This window comes from Anopheles merus, chromosome 2R (assembly GCF_017562075.2).
Source record: "Anopheles merus strain MAF chromosome 2R, AmerM5.1, whole genome shotgun sequence".
NCBI lineage: Eukaryota > Metazoa > Arthropoda > Insecta > Diptera > Culicidae > Anopheles > Anopheles merus.
In genome coordinates, this window is record NC_054082.1 from 20,705,850 (window position 1) to 20,724,026 (window position 18,177).

The window sequence follows — 18,177 nt, forward strand, 5'->3', positions numbered from 1 at the left end:
GATTCCTCTCGATTGTAAGCCAATTTTACCTATGCTGCGCTCTACAATTAGTAAACTTGCGTTTAAATGTTCTTACTTCTTCTGCTCTTTTCTCTTGCGATTTGTGTTTTTCTTTTTTGGTTAATACGATGACAACAGCTGCTGCATTACATCGAATGTATGCTACGCGCTTCAAATTTGCTCTATATATCAAGTGTACACACACGCACATTGAGAGGTATGCGATAAATATTCTCCCTAGCTAAAAAAAACAACCAACGAACGAACCTGGTTCCGTGACGTATCAAGCGGGGAGCCACATTTGGCGATGCATGCTACAAACATTCTGCCTTGGATCAGAAACTAGAGATCGGTACAGTTCTCTCTCTCTACTCGTCTTAAATATATACACTTACATAATTATATCGCCCACAGTTACTGTTGCCCCGGTCGGATCGGCGGCCGCACGATTGCTGCCGGGATGCAACCGGAAGCGACCACGCGGCGGAGGGTGGTCAGGGCGTGCGGGTCTGCCACCTTCGCCGTCGGCCCGCCGCCCATCGTAACTGTGGTTAAGTAACAATCATTTCTTCGTAAAACTGTTGCTCGATATCACGTTGCTGAGAAAGGAATGTGTCGCCGGTTTGGTGCCGGGTGTGCCTGCGCTGCCGTGCCCGGTCGCGTTTGGCGTTATGAACGATAGCTCGGGCAGCAGCTGCATGGGCGGCTGTTGCTGCTGTCCCATCATCATCGTCGTTGGCATTCCGGAGTGTTGCTGGTGGTGGTGATGCTGCTGTGGATTGGTTGGCACTTTCGGTGAACCGCTGTAGCCAGCGCCACCGGCGTAAACCATGGCTGGCATGTCCGTGCGGTTGTAGTACTGCTGTGGCGGCATGCGATACTGCGACGTTTGCTGCTGATTGGTCAGTGGCAGCGAGGACATCGGATTGTAGTACAGGCTGTTGCTGTTCCACGAGCTGAACTGTGGCGGTGGCAGCTGCGGTTGGTTTGCCCAGGAGGAGGAGTTTGACCCCGCTCCCTTTGTCGCTGCTCCACCGACGGCGGCGGGCGAAGCGCGCGGATAGTTGAAATTATTCTGACTAGACGAGAGACGACTTTGCGGCGGGTAGCCGCTACCGGCCGTTGTCGTGGAGCTGGATATGAAATCGGTCCATTCCTCCTGTGTTGTGGCCTGTGTTTCACTAAGTACTACCGGGCCCGGACCAGCAGGCAAACTCGCCGGCTGCTGCTGCCTCATATCGCTGCCCGCTGCTGGTTTCGACGATATAAAGTCAGTCCATTCGTCTTCCTCGACTGCTGCTGGTGGTTTCGGGCCGCTCGGCACGCTTTGGTTGCTACTAGCTACGGTCGGTGCAGGCGGGGCAGCGCTCGGTTTTGCAAAGGCAGCTTCAAACCGGGCCAGCTCGTCGGGATCGACGCCCGGATCGGGCCAATTGATCGACGCCGCTTGCCGCGCGCTGGACGACTCCTTCTCCATCATTGTATTGGCCTGCTGGGGAAGCAATATCGCGGGACTGAGCAACATCACCGGCGAGCTGGTGACGGAGCGATTGCTCTGCACGCTCGAGATGGGTTTGTTGACCGGTGGTTGTGCCGCCGTTGGCACCATCGGCGGTACAGCTGCCTGAAAGTCGGAAAACTCATCATCCTCATCGCCATCGTCGATGGTTAGGTCTGCGGCCGTCCTGCTGCCACTGTTCGCCTGACCGATCGGGTCGGGCCGGTACCGTTCCAGCTCTTCAGTCGGTGATCGACCAATCACGGGCCGGGCGGCGGTGCCGATCGTACTTATGGCAACCGTTTCAGGAAACACCGATGGCACCGCCACCGGTACGGATTGAAAATCGTTAAACTCATCAAACTCGCACTCTTTCCGCATACCGCTGCTGCTGCCGCCCATCGAGGATGCGGTTGGCTTTTCCAGGCTGTACTCTACGTCGTGATACTCGCGCACCACAATATCGCGATCGGTAATGTCGCGCGAGATTGGCGTCACGCCCCGGCTGGGGGTGAAGATGTGTGTTTCCGGAAGCTTTATCGTACGCACCACAGGCACACTGTTCGGGGAGGATGAAATTGACAAAGGTGGCTGCTGCTGCTGGGCTGGGACGTACGGATGTGTCTGCACCGGTTCTATCTGCTCTGGAAGCTGCTCTTGAGGCATCGAGGCGACCGAATACTGGGCATTGTTGCTACTGTTATTACTACTACCATTGCTAGTACTACTGCTACCGCTACTGCCGGTCGGGTTAAAATCTAGCGAACCAAGGTCCTCAAACTCTGCGGGATGTGATGCTGCTGCGTTGGCTGAGAGCGCCGATCCCTTTACTGCTATGTCATCTGCAGCAGCCGGGCTTGCGTTTTCTGCGATTTGCGGATCCAAAACTTCGCCCTTTGCCCCATCCTCGGGCTGACCAGTGGTGGCTTTTTGGAGCATTTCCTGGACACCTGGATCGATTGAAAGGAGAAAAAACGGTGTTGTAAATATGTTGCTACAAGGAGCATGATTCATACGTCAAAACAATAGAAGCATCAAAGTATTGGCAATCGTGTGCAGAAAGTGATAATAAAAATGAATATTAAAAGCTACTTCAGAACGCGTTGGCTGTACACGCTCCGTGACCAGCACGGCTAGTGGTTCGGTTGCACACGTAACACGCCGATTTGCCTGCGTCCCTCTTGGGAACTACGTCCACTATGCTTGCACAAACCTACATAATCAATACCATAAAACATAAACCTCAAAAACTCGGCATGCAAACAAACGTGCAACAATATTGCTCGGCGGCAGTTTCTTTACACATTTCCCTTGCGGCGTAACCATAATCGAAGCAAAACTGATTTGTCTAAAACAATGTTGTCCCAATCGTAATTAACTGTCTTAAAATGCATGCATAACGTAAAATACAGACACGCTGTCGAGCGGATATACGGAAGCAAAAATTATCACGAAAACATTCCTGTTACGGAAGGGTTGTATTAGTTTCCATGCAGGGGGAGGAGGGCTCGCATAACAGCCAAACACAATAGTAATGGAAAACCAAAACAAACAAAAACAGAAAACCACGACATCAACGATGGGCAACGAATGGATAGCGACAACTTACTAAGATCCAAATAATCGTCAAACGTTTGGGGACGATCGCGAGAGCGAACATCATCATCAAACCCGATCAGCGGTTGCATATCGTTCGCGGCCAACGAGCACGATGGCAGAGCCGCGGCGCAGATCGCATCGAACGCATCCGTGTCGGTGGTTGTTGTTGTTGCCGATGGGATCAGTGGAGCGACGGCAGATATCAACAGATCGCGATCGTCATCGCCGTCATCGTCGTCGTTAGGCGAGCCGGCGAAGAAAAGCAACGTTGCGGACCGATCCGCCGAATGGGTTGTTGTCGACGATTGGTTACCAACACCGCCCGGCCCAACAGTGTCCAGCGGGTTGGCGCAACGGGGTTTCGTCGTTTGTGGATATTGCAGACCATTGTTGGGTTTGTGGTTATTGTTGTACGGTTGGTGGTAAGTTTGCGTATGCATTGTTGGCGGTAACGGAAGCAGTGAAGACAATTGTTTTGTTGTTGGTGAAGGTGATGATAGTGGTGGTTGTGGTGGTAGTGGTGGTGGTGTTCGTGGTGGTGGTGGTTGTGGTACAGTTGGTGAAGGTAACAGTAAAGGTGTTGTTGATGTTGTTATAGTTGTGGCCGTTGTTGTAGCCGAATGTTGTTGGTGTTGCACGGTATTGGCAACGTTACGCGTGGACCGGAGTGCGGGGAAGTAGGAGGAGGAATCAACATTTATTTTATCTTTCAGACTTGCCATCACCTCTAGCTGTTCTAGGTCCAATAATAATGTGTTGTGTGCATGTGATGCTAAGGGAGCGTTGGAGGAATTGTTTTTTTTTTCGTTTTTTGTTTTTTTTTTTGCCGAGATAGGTAAGGAAGGGTATGGTTGGAATTCATTAGATGAGATCATGTTTTGTTTGAAATATTCATTTAATTATCGACAGTAGTCGTGAGTAGAGAGTAAGAGAGAGAAAGAGAGAGAAAGTGTGGGAGAGAGTAAAATTGTTCAGCAAAATGCAAAAGAAGGAGAGCAAACAAGAAAGAAAAAACAAAAACTGCTTAAAATAAAGTCGACTAGGCGATCGTCTTGCGCAAAGAGACGGCAATATGGAATGTAATGAAGCATTTACATTATTGCGATTTGTTTTAATATTAATTATTTTAACAATCGTCAAAAAGCTGTTGATTTTTGTACAATGAATGTTTTTTTGTATCAACTCATAATTAATAAATGGATCGAATTGGCAATATCGGCAAATTGCACACATCGTGAAAAATAGTGCTCATTGGTTGATGATTGTATTTACACAAAAATAAAGGAAATTTAACAAAACAAAATGATACTAGCAATTGCTAAGCCACGCTAGCAGCCGCTACTGGAACATTCACAGAAGGGGGTCGTTTTGGTTCGGAAACAAAAAATACCGCACTGATGGAAGTAAATGATGAACGCATAAACACAACACAGGATGAGATGAAACATTGCAGTGTTGTAAAGAAAAACGGCAAACTAATAAACTGTTTTGCTGGTAAACGAAAAACCCCTAAAAACTGAAACAAAAAACGACCACGAGGGGAAACACGAGGGGAGGGCGGCAGCACAAAAGATTTGGCCGAAGCTGAGCTTACCTTCTAGCGGATTCACCAAGCCCGAGCTATTCCAGTCGAACTGTGCGGCCGGAACCGATGCACTGCCAACAGCGGCCACCTGCAGCGGATCGAGCGCAATCGACAGCGAGCTGGGAGCGACCGGTTTGCTGGCCGGCGGACAGTTGGCACTCTTTTCGGAGGAGCCCGCTTCCTTTGCTGATACTGATGCTGCTCCTGGCGCTGTGGCCGGTTTCAGCGGTTCCAGTGGGTTGAAGCTTAGATTGGCCGCAAACCGTGGCATCGAACTGTTCCACTTCGGTCCATACATCTGCAAATGGGAAAGCGGGCGTTGTTGCTATTAGATAGCCGATCGGCATACAAATTGCGCTGGTCTACTTACTATATTCCTCGAGTCAATGCCAAGCGCAGTGACGAGCGTTTTGCTGCTGGATGACTTGCTGTACTGGTAGCCAAGGGCGCTCGTGTTGTCAAAGTCCTGTAGCTGGGTGTGCAGCTTGCTGGTTGGAATGTGGTTTGCTGCTACCGCCTGCTGACCCGTATCTGTGCCAACCGGTTCTAGTACCGCGCTTGGAAACATTGCTTCCAGCAGCTTCTGTACGCTTTCCATGGAAAAGGTGGGCAGGGATGTAGCGGTCGACAGTGCTGGCGCGCTGACAGTCGCTTCCGGTTGCTTAAAATCACTAAACTCCCCAAAATCATCATCATCATCATCTCCAGCATTGTCGCCCTCGTACTGGTGCTCCGACACAACAGTAGCCGCATTAATCGCAGCAGCCAACTGTGTGTCAACATCTTTCCTTTCGTTTTCAACGGTTGAAGTAGATGACGCTAAGCTGCTACCTGCTTCCAGTCTGTCTGGCTCAGGCTCAGATTTCTCCCCTGCGTGGGCCAACACTGTCGCTACCACCGGCTGGTCCGAAAAGGTGGCAAACTCCTGAAAGTCATCGAAATCATCCTCGGCCAGTTCGCTCGCCCTAACGCCCGCCTGCTCCATGATCGGCATGGATTTCGTTTCCTCGACCGGTGTCTTTACCGGCACCGGATCATCGATCGTCGCCGGGAACGAGGCCTGGAACGAATCGAACTTGCTAAAGTCCGCATCGAACGTGGCAAAATCCGCCCGGCTTTGCTGCGACACGAAGTTACTGTCCGCCGACGGCGTCGACTCTAGCTGCGCGAAGTCGTCCAGCTCGAACGACACATCGTTTGCGGTAGGGACCTCCAGCACCACCGACGACCGTTCGTTCGAGGCGGTGGTAAAATCGGTAAAATCGTTCTCCGTGTTGTCGTCGAACCGGCCACCCTCCTGGATGACGGGTGTCGTCCGTTCGGCCGCCGCAGCGAGCGGTAGATCGACCTCCGTCTCGATGCCGGAAACGGACGACGCTGAGCTTGTTGCATTGGGTGCCTGGTGGTGCTGGTGCTGGTGCTGCTGCTGCTGTTGGGCAGGTGGCAAATTATCGTCCTCTTCCGACTTGGACACGTCTGCATCGAAATGCAACGATGGTAAGCTGATGCTGTCCTCTGGCGGTGGTTCGGGTGGCTGTGACGGACTGCCGAATGGTTGAAAATCGATATCCTCGTCGTCGTCGACCACACCACCGTTGCCAGCTGTTTCCTCGTCGCCCGCTTCCGTGTAATCGTTCGGTGGCAATATCAACGACGGCGGACTGTCCGTTCCTAGGCGTGGTGGAAAAATACCTTTGGTTTCTGCTGCTGCTGCCGCCACCGGAATGTTGGTAAGAGCTTCCGTCTCATTATCTATCACAGCTGCTTCGGTAGGGATCGGTTCCAGGTGATTCGTGGTTCCGGCGGGCGGCGGCAGCACTGTTGCGAAATCCCCAAAATCATCGTCCAGACAGTCGGACCGATTGCGCTCATCGATACCAATTACGTCGTCCTCAGGTATATCCGAACCGTAATCATCGTCATCGTCATCCGCGTCAAAGTCTATCGGTGGAGGTGTATGACATACCAGTGGCGGAATCTGACTAGACATAGCTGCACACAACACACGGGCACGACGGGGCTGCGACGACCTTGAAACGATTCTTTTCTAATTACACAGGCCGATCATACGGACCGAAGCGTTTGTCGTACTTACCTTTTTGCACCGATGGGCTGCTCCACACAGCCTGTGATGGATGGGAATGGGATACTTTTGTCTTGCTTTTGCTTTTCACAACCTTACCAAAATGTTCTGTGTGTGTTGTTCACTTTGTTCACTTGTCGACTGCCAGCAAATCAATACACACGGGGACAGCAGAGTGAAACTCAGTCACGGATCGGCAATGGAACGGCTGATTACGGTTTCTCACTCTCGTAGGCGTAACACATGTTTTGTTCTGCGGTCGTTTATCGCCAGCCAATACGATCTTCTAATCGTAAATTATTTTCAAAGACTAGCGAAAAACATGAAATTTTCCACTAGCAGGTGCGATGAAAAAAAAAATGTATGCCAAGTAGATCCAGAACGGGCTGGATCACTGACGCGTTTGTAGACAGCTTGCTGTCACTGAACAGTGGCAGTTGGTAGCAGAACCAAAATTAATATTTTGTTTAGATTGGTTTTAGTTAGACATGATATGCTTTCTATTACTTTATTATTGAAATACTGGTGAATAACTCACATAAAAAAAATACAAAACTATTTCAACTGAAGAGGAATGTTCAACAACTCTAATGAAAGGAAAAGTCCGAGCATGTCCAACCCGTTCATTCGTTTTCGTTGCCCACAATGTGCACATTCCTACTCCCGACAATCATTCTGCAAAAAGGGAAAACATCTTGCCATTATATTGGATTACGATTTAACACGATATTAAAAAAGTCTACAAGTAATAAAAACCCTCTCCGACTTGGACAAACAACTATTTTTTCACAAATAAACCAACCGGTTTGCGTGATCGAAAACCCAACTGGAGTGGCCCATAACTGTCATCTTTGTTTGCCAATCAGCGCGCCACAGTGCAGCTCAACCTGTCAGCTGATAATGACGTTAGCGACGAGAACAAATAAAAAACACAGCGAAGAAAAATACAAAACACTCCGCAAACACGGGGGGTGCTGATCTAATCAATTTTATCAGTGTGTGCGACCCCGCAAACAAGCGCTTGCAATGCACGAAGTGTAGCTAATCCATCGAAGCAACTGTCCGCGGATTCCGGTGAAAGTGGTTTCGTCCAAAACGCATCGCAGCAGTAGCAGTAGCAGCAGCAGCAGCAACAGCATCGCACATGTGACTCGAACGTGGAAACGCGGTAGTTGTTGTCCAAATTTGGTCCCAAGCTACAGGCGCAGCATTGTGTCCGTGCTGGTCATCGCTTATATAACTGCCAGGGAATCATATTTCGGCACTTCTGACGGTGGTGCACCCGGTACTGAGCGAGGCAAGTATGGCTCCGATCACACCACGAGCAACGGTCGGGTTCTCGGTGCATTCGCTGCCATGCTGCTAGGCGCTCGCGGAACAATCGCTTCACAATTTAACTGCTGCTGCTGCCGCCCACATCAACACCCACACGCCCACACCTGTTGTGTAGTGGAACATCAACAAACGGCTTTTGTTCGCCCCCGCGCGCTGCGTTTGTTTCGCGACAATCACCAATGGCAATTGTTCGGGCCGAACCGACCGGTGTGCCGCCGACAGTGACGGCCGTCGCGAGCCCCCCACCGACCACCGTGCCGATCTTCTGCTGGCGGGAGTTTGCGTGCGGCTGGGGAGCGGCCTTCGTCAACATTACCGTCACGTACCCGATCTACAAGATGATCTTCCGGCAGATGCTGCACGGGGTGCAGCTAACGCAAGCGTTCGGCCAGCTGCGCAGCGAAGGCATGCTGTACCTGTACCGTGGCATTTTCCCACCGCTGGCCCAGAAAACCATCTCCCTGTCGCTGATGTTCGGCGTGTACGACAGCACCCGGCGGCCGCTGGTCGAGTACTGTCACGTGAACCCGTACACGGCCAAAACGGTGGCGGGCATGGTGGCGGGAACGTTCGAGGCCGCCCTGATGCCATTCGAGCGGGTGCAGACCCTGCTGGCGGATGCAACGTACCATCAGCGGTATCGCAACACCCACCATGCGTTCAAGTGAGTATGATTGGAGGGCGGAAGGAAATGGTACCGCGGGAAACAGTTATGTGACGTTCACTTTCTTTTAGAATAATCATTCTGGAAAACGGTATTAAAGAGTTGTACCGGGGGTTAGTGCCGGTGCTTTGGCGCAACGGACCATCGAACGCTATGTTTTTCGTGCTAAGAGAGGAAGCCGACAGTCGTCTACCGAAACGGGTAAGCCATGAGCGCGAGGGACTTACGATAGAAACGATTCACCATTCCGGTTCCATCACCAAACCCCTCCCCTCCTCAGGTTTCGATACTGTCGCAACGGACGCAAGAGTTTGTGGCGGGTGCCTGCATCGGTGCATTTATCAGCTCGCTGTTCTACCCGCTGAACGTGGTCAAGGTGACGATGCAGTGCCGGGTCGGCGGACCGTACGACAGTATGTGGACAGCGCTGCAGCAGGTGTACAATGATCGCGATCGAAAGCTGCGAAATGTGTACAAAGGCGTCAGCATGAATTGCACACGTGCGTTCTTCAGCTGGGGCATTATGAACACGGCCTACGAGCAGCTGAAAAAGGTGTTCTATTAAGGTGTCGGTGGTGGTGGTGGTGTTGGTGGCCCCATGAGTCAAAGCCCCCGGTAGTATAGAAGGGCCGGTATTATAGTACGTTTGTAAATAGTTCGATCGTTTAGGAAGGGCGTTACACAAGCGGTCTGCACAACTTTGGCACGCACCAGTCACTGAGGGCGGATGGAACGGACGGTGTGGCCACATCTCTCCTGCCATCTCTTTTATTTAGGTTAGCTTTGTCGGCATTAGCCAGACAAGGCAAACAAGCATGAGATTTAAGTATACCCCATCAATCGTGTGTGCGTTTGTGTGTGTGTGTGCTATACCTTCTCTCCTCATTTTGCATTTAATGCGCTCCTCACCCTGGATGCTCCGTGTACAGATGAAGCTGCTGTTTTCATCGCTTTAAGTGCTTAAAGTATTCATCTCACCTCGTGTTGTTGGCTCTCGCCCGTTTGTAAATATATATATCGATATGTATATACATGTCCACATCCCGCACACAGTTCACTGTAGGGCAATGTATAGCCCTACACGGCCCAGTAGCCCCCCTACTCCTCGGAAGTAATCGTTTAGCTAATGCTGTAGTGTAGTGCAATTTGCTTAGAAAACAGCCGGGGTAAACAAAACGGAGAGAACACGTTGCTTTAAGCTCTACCCTCTACCGTTCCCAAAGGAATATGCCCAATGTTATTGGGCAGTGTCGTACAATAAAAAAAACCCCGTTCGTTCTAGTTACAAATGGTGGAACGGTAGCGAACTCGGGTTCGTTGCTGTGTTAGTAAAGTTTTAATCGTACTATTGTGGTTTCGCAATTTAAAAAAAAAACACAGCGCGTGATCTGTTACGTATGTCGTAAACTTGTCTGAATAAATATTTGCCATGTTTAGCGCACAAAGCGTACAAGGAAAAAGCGTCTGTATGTGATAGTGGTGAGAGCTCGGAATCGGACCTACCCGATTCCGATTACGAGTTCGGAATTAATTCCGGAGCCGATTCCGATTCCCCAGTTGACTCCGGAGCCGATTCTGGAATCGGCTCCAGAATCGATTCACTTCGGGATTGGATTCACGGAATCACTTCTTTAAGTAGTTTCAGAAGCGAAATCAATCCAGAAGTCTCGATGAAAAAGGATCGTTTATAAGCAAAAAAATGATTCTTGCGGCTATCAATACGTAGCATCATAGCATTATTGGACCCAAACCCGCCTATTCTTATAGAGATGCCGAAACCGACTCCATTTCGCAACCGATTCTGATTTCGGAGCCAATTCCGATTCCGAAGCCGATTCCGGAGCTGATTCCGGAACCATTTCCGAAGCTGAATCCGATTCCAGTAATCTTTGGAGCTACCCGGAATCGTTTCCGACGAAAACTTCATTTTTTTCCCATCACTAGTATGTGTTTCATACCATCCGAATACGTAGTAAAGCGAATATTCTTATCCTTGACTGATTTTTAAGAAAATTTGGATCTTTTTCAGGACCTATATCGTAATACCGCACCAAAGCGGGTGTAAGTTAGTGTTCCATTTAGAATTTTAGAAAAAAAGGACAATAATAGAAATAGAAATTTACATAAAAAAATAAGTTCTGAAAATTATTGAAAGTTACACTTAAAATATCGTCAAAACGATCGTCTTTCGTCTGTTTCCATTCGTTATGGAAAAGAATACAAAAAACGCAGGAACGAATTTGTTTCATAAAAAGCTTTATTACGTACGCTAAGAATATACATTTAAGCACACATGTGTGCACACAACCCTCGTGTTCGATGGAAAATTCGGTGCATTCCGTGCAGAAGGCACAAAGGCCCAAAAAAGGTGGAATTGTCATTGAGGCAGTGCAATTTTAAAATGTGAGGGGGCGTCCCTACCGTCCCCGCCTATCCAAATTGGGGGGCAAAAACTAACCAAAAACGTTACTTACACACTACTAACTTTCACACATTAGCCAGAGGCGATCACTTTGCCAACCCCTCTCAAATCGTTAAATTAATAAGCACATCGTTGAAATCAAAGTCCCTGCCGTACGGTCGTGCCGCGCAGACTCTCGATAGCGGTATCGAACACGAACTGAATCGAGCCGGTCACAACCTCCAGATACGTCCAGGCTAGCCACAGTCCACACAGGTACAGTCCAATCTGCACAATCTTGTCCATGATGTAGAGCCTGCAAAGAGGGAGGTGGTGGAAAAAAAAGGAATTTCATCTGTTAGTGATCTCCAGGAACGGGAACGTACGCAGACAGTCGGAAGAGGATCTTACTTGCGCAGCAGCTTCCTTGCCTTCGGTAGCGTTTCGGGCGCCTCCTTCAGGATGTACTGCCGGGCGCCGAGAATGAAATCGTACAGGTAGGTCTGGTAGTTGATTTCGTTCACGTCGAAGTAGAACCGCTTCCGATCGTCCGGCGACAGCCGCTGGTAGAGCGATTTCGTGTTGTCACACCGGAAGATCCATTCCTTGGTCGTGTAGTACTGCAGTATCGTCAGTCCGGCCGATATCCTTTTCTGTACCTTCACCAAGCTGTGGAAAGGATATGGAAAAGAGGAGTTAGTAGAGAGAGAGAGGAGAGAGAGCGAGAGAAAAATCCCTCAAAACGGGCCACTTACAAGGGTTTGCGACGGAGCAGCACCATCAGAAAGTCGATCAGGTACGCCGGCAGGTAGTGGAACAGAACGACACACAGCAGATGGTACAGATAGTTGGACTTGATCGACCCGTCCGGATACCAGAGGGCGAAGCAGAACGGATTCTGGTTCAGTATGCCGCGCCCCATTTCCAGCACCTCGCCCCAGCTGATCGGATTGTCGGCGGACGAGGTGAGATTGTAGTACATCACATCCTCCTTGCGCGCGTTCGCCATCCGCTCCGTGCCGATCGCGATGATCGCGTTCATCGTCACATCCACCGGCATAAAGTCGGCCAGATACTCGCCGTTACAGTGCATGCTGCGGATGACGCCCCGGCCGGCCCCGATCAGCAGCCCGGTTGGGCCGTTGGTGCCCTCGCCCCACCCGGGCAGCGGTTCCTTCATCGCGGCCGTCACGATCGACGGGCGGGCGATGGCGATCGGCAGCTTGCCCCGGTACTGGTACACCATGTCCTCGGTGAGCGCTTTCGTGTACGCGTACGTGTTCGGCAGGTTGTTCAGCAGTCTGTGGGGAGTAGGGGAGATGAGAGAGCCGTTTCCTGTAGCACGCACCGATGCCGGCAGCTTTCCGTTTAATCTACACCTACCTTGGCGTTATGATGTCGAGCAGATCGTCGTCGAGCAGGCCGACCATCTTCGAGATGCCCTCCGGGTTCTGGGGCGCCGGGTAGTGCTTCTCCTCCAGCACCGCCTCATTGCACTGGCAGTAGGCGGTCGACACGTGCACGAACGACACGAGCCGCCGCATCTGCTCCGCCAGCCCGAGCACCCGGATCGTGCCGTTCAGGTTGATGTCCACCGCCTGCCGGATGTGCTGGTCGAAGCGCACGTTCGCGGCACAGTGAAACACCAGCTCGACGTTCTCGGTCAGCTCGCGGCGATCGTCGTCGCTCAGCCCGAGGCCCGGGCTCAGTATGTCGCCGCGTATCAGCCGTATCTTGCCGAGCCGCTCGCTGTACCGTTCGCGCACGTGATCGAACACGATGTTCTTCACGTACTCCTCTTTGCGCTGGGCCGGATCGACGCCCTTTTTCGCGCGTATCAGCAGATAGATGCACCGCAGCTCGCCACAGTCGCGCAGCAGCTTTTCCACCATTATTTTGCCCATGAAACCGGTCGCGCCGGTGATGAAGATCGACCGGCCGGCGTACGATTCGGCAATGCCGGGGACGGCTGCGGTGGTGGTGGTGGTGGTGGTCGCCATCATCTCCCGGTGCACCACCGTCGTCGCCATCGTGCGCTGCTGCTCGTCGTCCATCCGCCGTCAAGTGCTTCTGTGCGAAGGTCGCGTGATCGTGATCGTGTGTCCTGCGGGGAGGAGGGTGAATATGTTTAATTGTTAACAGGAACTTTCCGATGCTAAAGGGCGCATGATGTAATGTTTAATGCTATAAATTAAGCCAGCTGCGGGGTGCACTGTTGCGCGAGTGAATCACGAAACGTTTCGCAGTGCGATGAGCTGTATGCATCTTCCCTTATTAATTCTACAACTAAGCTATACTTTTAAACAATTTCAAGAGCCATCAACTATCGATCAATCCGCTTTAAATGCCAGGCACGGGTTTTGCGTTTGCATACCAGATCAATCTTATCGCCACAGCGATGGGTGTGTGTGTCGTATCTTGAGAAGTATTCACAGCCAAAGTGATCGTCCTCGATCGTGTGTGAGACATATGCTAAAAACCGGGGGTCTTCTGTACCACCTTTAGATGGTATCGTTCCATCGAGAAAACATTTCAAGCAAACTCTCTCCCCCTCCCCCCACACTATTGGCCAACCGTTGCGATTAATCTCCAATTCCGAATGTCCCAGCCGGCCCATACTAAGTCCCCACAGTGACACGGGGTGCTTCTTTCAACCTGAAGCTGGTATTATATCATCTCGATTTAGGTTAAGCAGAACCGTTTTCGAGCTATTGCACGCAGCAGCCGGGTGAGCAGCAGCAACACACTTCATGGTGCAGTTTTATTAACACTTTGTATGCACAGCCTTGTATGTGCAGGCTTGCTCTGCGCAGGATTTTACCAATAATATAATTTACCCTCCACCAGCGTAACCTCCAACCAGGGGGACGTGCGTATCGATACGCCTTGCAGGTGGTAACCATCGGAACAAGTTTCAGCAAAACTCTCTTCTCTTGAGCACAACCGCTTCAGCAAATGCAGTGTTGCAACAGAAGCAGCCGCGCCTGCAGGGGTTTGCGTCTGTTTGTCGCCACCTATGCATGCATGGGAGGATGCATCTCTCGGGCAGGTTCTTGTGGCTCTTTGTCTGAGATTGGAGTCGCAATTTAAAATTGAATTTTTAACGTCTCATTTCGGACTTAATTAAAACGATATTTTTACAAAACGTTAACAACGGTACAACGCGTCACAGTCATGTAGCTAGCGGACTTATACTCTTTAGCACGACCCTACAATTATCGTTCAAGCTACAGGGGCGTAATAAATTTTCTGATTCACCCTGAAAGCGGCACACTGTGGCGGAGGTTATGTCACGAGTAAGCAGTCGCCGGTGCGCACGACCAGTTAAAACAATGAGTGAAAAAAATAATAATAATAATAATTAACAAAACCCACCCAACCCACTCGCAACGTCGCACTTTTGCACTGGCTGCACGTTGGCACGGTCAACCTTCCCCCATATTACTACTATTCAGGTTCTTGTAGTTGATTTATACAGCATACAGCAGAAACCAAAAGGAAAATACCACACAGCGGCCCGCCAGTTCAAGGAGAGCGGGAAAGAAAAGTGATAATCGGATGATACGGATCCGGTGAAACAACCTCCCCCACCCCCCCCCCCCCCCTTCGGGAGCCAACAGTACGAACAGCTCGTCGTCCTTCGTCGATGAGACGTCCCAGAGTGTGTGAAAATCGTAAGTCGTAACTCAAGATGCTATCCCTTCCCGTTGCACTGCGCCAGACGGTGGTCCTGTGCCCAACGCTCTGCCCAGCCCAGAAATGCATAATAATAATCCTCCTGATCTTGATGTACAAGGCTCGAGCGAACCTGTTTTCTTCAGGTCAAGTACGAGCGAGTCAGCCGCCGGTATGATAAGCAATTTGGCAGAAACTGTATTCTCCCCCCGGCGAAATGTGTTCGAAATGCTGTAGCAAAGTGTCCTCCCGCCAAGAACCAAACAAAGTAAAGCATAATAAGCACCCAGCTCCAGTCATATTTTGAGCTTCTTTCAGCTAACATTGATCCAATTTGGACGTCCTTAACAGTGGCGATATCGATCGATACCGGTTTTGAGCGATCGCTAGCGGTGAATCCTCGCTGTTTATGCTGTTCCCGCGCGTGCTGTTATCATGGACTTGAAATTATTAATAAAGGTCAAAGCTGGAGTGCCATAAAAAGCATACCAAGCGCACAGACACACACACACACGCGCGCGCGGTGCCAAATACAACCTGCCGATGGGCGAATTCGCATATGCTAATCAATTTACGATCCAAACGGTCCAACGCGCGCGCCCTCTATTGGTCGTTCACCTCGCTCACCGCCAGACGCGAAGACTTGAACGCACTGCAACTGTAGAAGACGAACCCTACTGGCAGCGGTTGGTGCGTCCTATTAGAGTTTACTTAAAAGACAGCAACATTAAACGCCGCTCGACAAGGACGCGATTATGGTGGCCGCTTGGACAAGGAAGCTTCTGGATCGGGTGCAGTGTAGTGGCTCCCGCAGGGACAGCGTTTGCCGGTCTGTTTGCTAGCTGCTACTGTGCCGATCGTGAGTGACATGAATAGTAAAGGGTTCCATATCATATCCGCATCGAGCGAATATACCGCTCGGCAAGCTTCATTTGCCAGTCTGGGCGCGTTCTGTAGTCTGCGTGCGGGAAGACAATTTTATTACCGTGATCGGTCCGGGGGAGGCAAATGAGGAATGTGCACATAAATGATTGAACAGAACCGATCGATCGAACACCATTGTCGTCTGTGTGATTGGCGGGCCAAGTTGAGCCATATGATTTTTTGGGGTTGGTTTTTCGGTAAGTGTAAAATATTTAAAAATAATAAATAATTAAACCCATGCAGACAAGGCAACGTACCATTGCAACACTTCGAATGGAAAGTCCCAGCGCTAGTGCATGTGCTTGCGCAGAGGAAGGAGTGTTCGCCGCGGATTGCATTGCTGCAATCGTTCGGACAGGTAATAAATTTTGTCATTACGCACGAATAAAACACTCCCCGCCCAGCTGGGGTCGCATGCGGATGGTGAATCCGTCCGTACTGCTTATTGCCTTCGGGCTTACGGGGTTTGTTGTAATAAGCAGAAGCGGCACTTGGCTATTTTGCCTGCGGCATGCAAACACACTAAAAGCTGTCTTTTTTTCCTTATGTCGCAACGGTATCATCATGCCAATTCGCCAACACCGTTTGGCATGGTTAACTATTGCATTTAGGTCGAAACATTTTGTGCAAAATGCTTCCTACTTCCAAAAATAGAAGTCTCATCATGGGTCATTTTTTTGCATAGATTAAATTACAAAAAGTAGGACACAATTAAATCATTTTTTTGTTTTCTTTTACAAGCAGCTTTCAAGTTCAAATCCAACGTTTTACATGCCCATAAATAAGACCCAGCACCCACTTTGCTAACGGAACCCAAACCAAAGATCAGCTCCGATCGCATTTCAATAGAAAAAAAGCAAGATCGAAGCGAGCCTTCAGTGTTGTGATGGTTTCGCACTGTCGTATCAATCGATTTTGTCGCCTTAACCGAGCAACCAAGGTGCTGGAGGACGGATCAGCAGGTCGCGCTTTGCCGGATACGCTTGCGGTGCGGATCGCTACTAATCAGCATAAATTATACATAAGCCGATCGCTTGCTTTCCTATTTGGTTTGCCATTCGTTCCTATTTCACGCTCCAAAAAAAAATCAAAATGCACATATCCACTTTTATGCTCCAGCTTGTCCATCCCTTCTGGTTTGACCGATAAAATTCGGCGAGGAATTTGGTGCATAATTTGCACACTTATACCACCACGAAGGACATCCAGTCCCGTGGTCGAAGAGCGTGATAATAGATACCGCGATGCGGATGATCAGCAATAAGAACACGTTCTTTGGATGATAGGAAAACGCTCACACAGACACAAGCACACACACACTGTCAAACATCAAACGTTCTGTTGACGAAAGCGCACAATCACCGGTAGTCAAATTGTTTGTCACTAGCTACCCCGGATAGCATTAATGCACACTGCAAGTTGCCGCGAGTTAGTAATGTCACTTTAATGCATAATCAGCCGCTTTCCAAACAAACACAGCACACACACACACACACACACACACACACACACACACACACACACACACACACACAAATACACAAACACAGCATGCCTTGGAAGCGATTGCAATGAAGATTGTACCTTTTGTCACTCTGTGCAGTGGCGCTACCCACTCTTGGCACACTGCGATTGCGCCCCGTGTTCTCAGTCGATTCGATTGATTCTAAGCTTCCCCGTGCGCAACACGCCCGTCACATGGTACTGAGCAGCACACTGATTATTCTTTCTTCTTTGTATAAATTTTCTCACACTGATTAACTGTGTAGCCCCGATCTGAGACACTGTTGCTCGTTTCGACTGCCCGCTAAATACTGTCCGACCGATCAAAGGCACGCCAACGACGACTAATATCGAATGCTCACAACGCGGGTGACTCGTTTTTAGCACAACCAAACGAGCGAACTGATCGTCAGCGACTGAGCGGCGCATACCACAAGGCAGGGTCAGATATAACTTCCCAAAGGGGCCGCGCGGCGTCAAGTTCCGCCAGCGATCACGACAACAAACGCGACTGAATGCGGACACGCTTTGTACGAACAGCACGCTTGCTGCTTATGCTGGACGGTTTTGCCAAATATTTACAAATTATAGGAACTGCTAGGTGGGAGGAGGGGTTCGGGTGAGAACGTTCGGACCCACATGTCCCACAGCAGTGATGTAAAATCCCACCAGCTAAGGGTGGAGGGAGCAGCGAGGGCACTGCTTGCAATTTTTGTTTTATTTTTCCACCAACAGCGACACACACACGCACACATACGCATCACAGTTGGCATTCTTCCGGACCATGGGGTGGGAAAAGAAAGGTCAAATCACACACACACAGGTGTGTGTCTGCGGCCCGGTGGTACGCGCATACGTTGCGCGTACATTGCGCACACGCGCCCGAAGGAAGGAACAGTCAGCGTGATTA

The 18,177-nt window shown here is 50.2% G+C and overlaps 3 protein-coding genes across 6 annotated transcripts; 1 reads left to right on the forward strand and 2 right to left on the reverse strand.

The window, feature by feature from the left end:
* Positions 1 to 91: 91 nt before the first annotated feature.
* On the reverse strand, positions 92 to 7,146 carry LOC121587781. Of its 3 annotated transcripts, none has more exons than XM_041904924.1 (5): positions 6,778 to 7,146; positions 5,053 to 6,702; positions 4,692 to 4,980; positions 3,108 to 3,869; positions 92 to 2,448 (listed from the first exon to the last, which is right to left on the reverse strand). In XM_041904924.1, the coding sequence occupies exons 2-5, from the start codon at positions 6,670 to 6,672 to the stop codon at positions 563 to 565; spliced, it is 4,557 nt and encodes a 1,518-aa protein (XP_041760858.1). In that variant the 5' UTR covers positions 6,673 to 6,702; positions 6,778 to 7,146; the 3' UTR covers positions 92 to 562. The 3 variants fall into 3 exon arrangements, with proteins under 3 accessions (XP_041760858.1, XP_041760857.1, XP_041760859.1); XM_041904923.1 differs by having other exon boundaries at positions 5,053 to 6,712; XM_041904925.1 differs by lacking the exon at positions 3,108 to 3,869 and having other exon boundaries at positions 5,053 to 6,712.
* A 521-nt stretch (positions 7,147 to 7,667) lies between these two features.
* Positions 7,668 to 10,022, forward strand: LOC121589797 (mitochondrial nicotinamide adenine dinucleotide transporter SLC25A51). Its single transcript, XM_041908954.1, has 3 exons — positions 7,668 to 8,764; positions 8,836 to 8,965; positions 9,045 to 10,022. Exons 1-3 carry the CDS (start codon positions 8,280 to 8,282, stop codon positions 9,327 to 9,329), a joined length of 900 nt encoding a protein of 299 aa, XP_041764888.1. The 5' UTR covers positions 7,668 to 8,279; the 3' UTR covers positions 9,330 to 10,022.
* A 965-nt stretch (positions 10,023 to 10,987) lies between these two features.
* On the reverse strand, positions 10,988 to 17,725 carry LOC121590135 (putative fatty acyl-CoA reductase CG5065). Of its 2 annotated transcripts, none has more exons than XM_041909546.1 (5): positions 17,517 to 17,725; positions 12,549 to 13,269; positions 11,921 to 12,466; positions 11,577 to 11,834; positions 10,988 to 11,481 (listed from the first exon to the last, which is right to left on the reverse strand). In XM_041909546.1, exons 2-5 carry the CDS (start codon positions 13,217 to 13,219, stop codon positions 11,325 to 11,327), a joined length of 1,632 nt encoding a protein of 543 aa, XP_041765480.1. In that variant the 5' UTR covers positions 13,220 to 13,269; positions 17,517 to 17,725; the 3' UTR covers positions 10,988 to 11,324. The 2 variants fall into 2 exon arrangements, with proteins under 2 accessions (XP_041765480.1, XP_041765479.1); XM_041909545.1 differs by having other exon boundaries at positions 17,349 to 17,725.
* Positions 17,726 to 18,177: the final 452 nt, after the last annotated feature.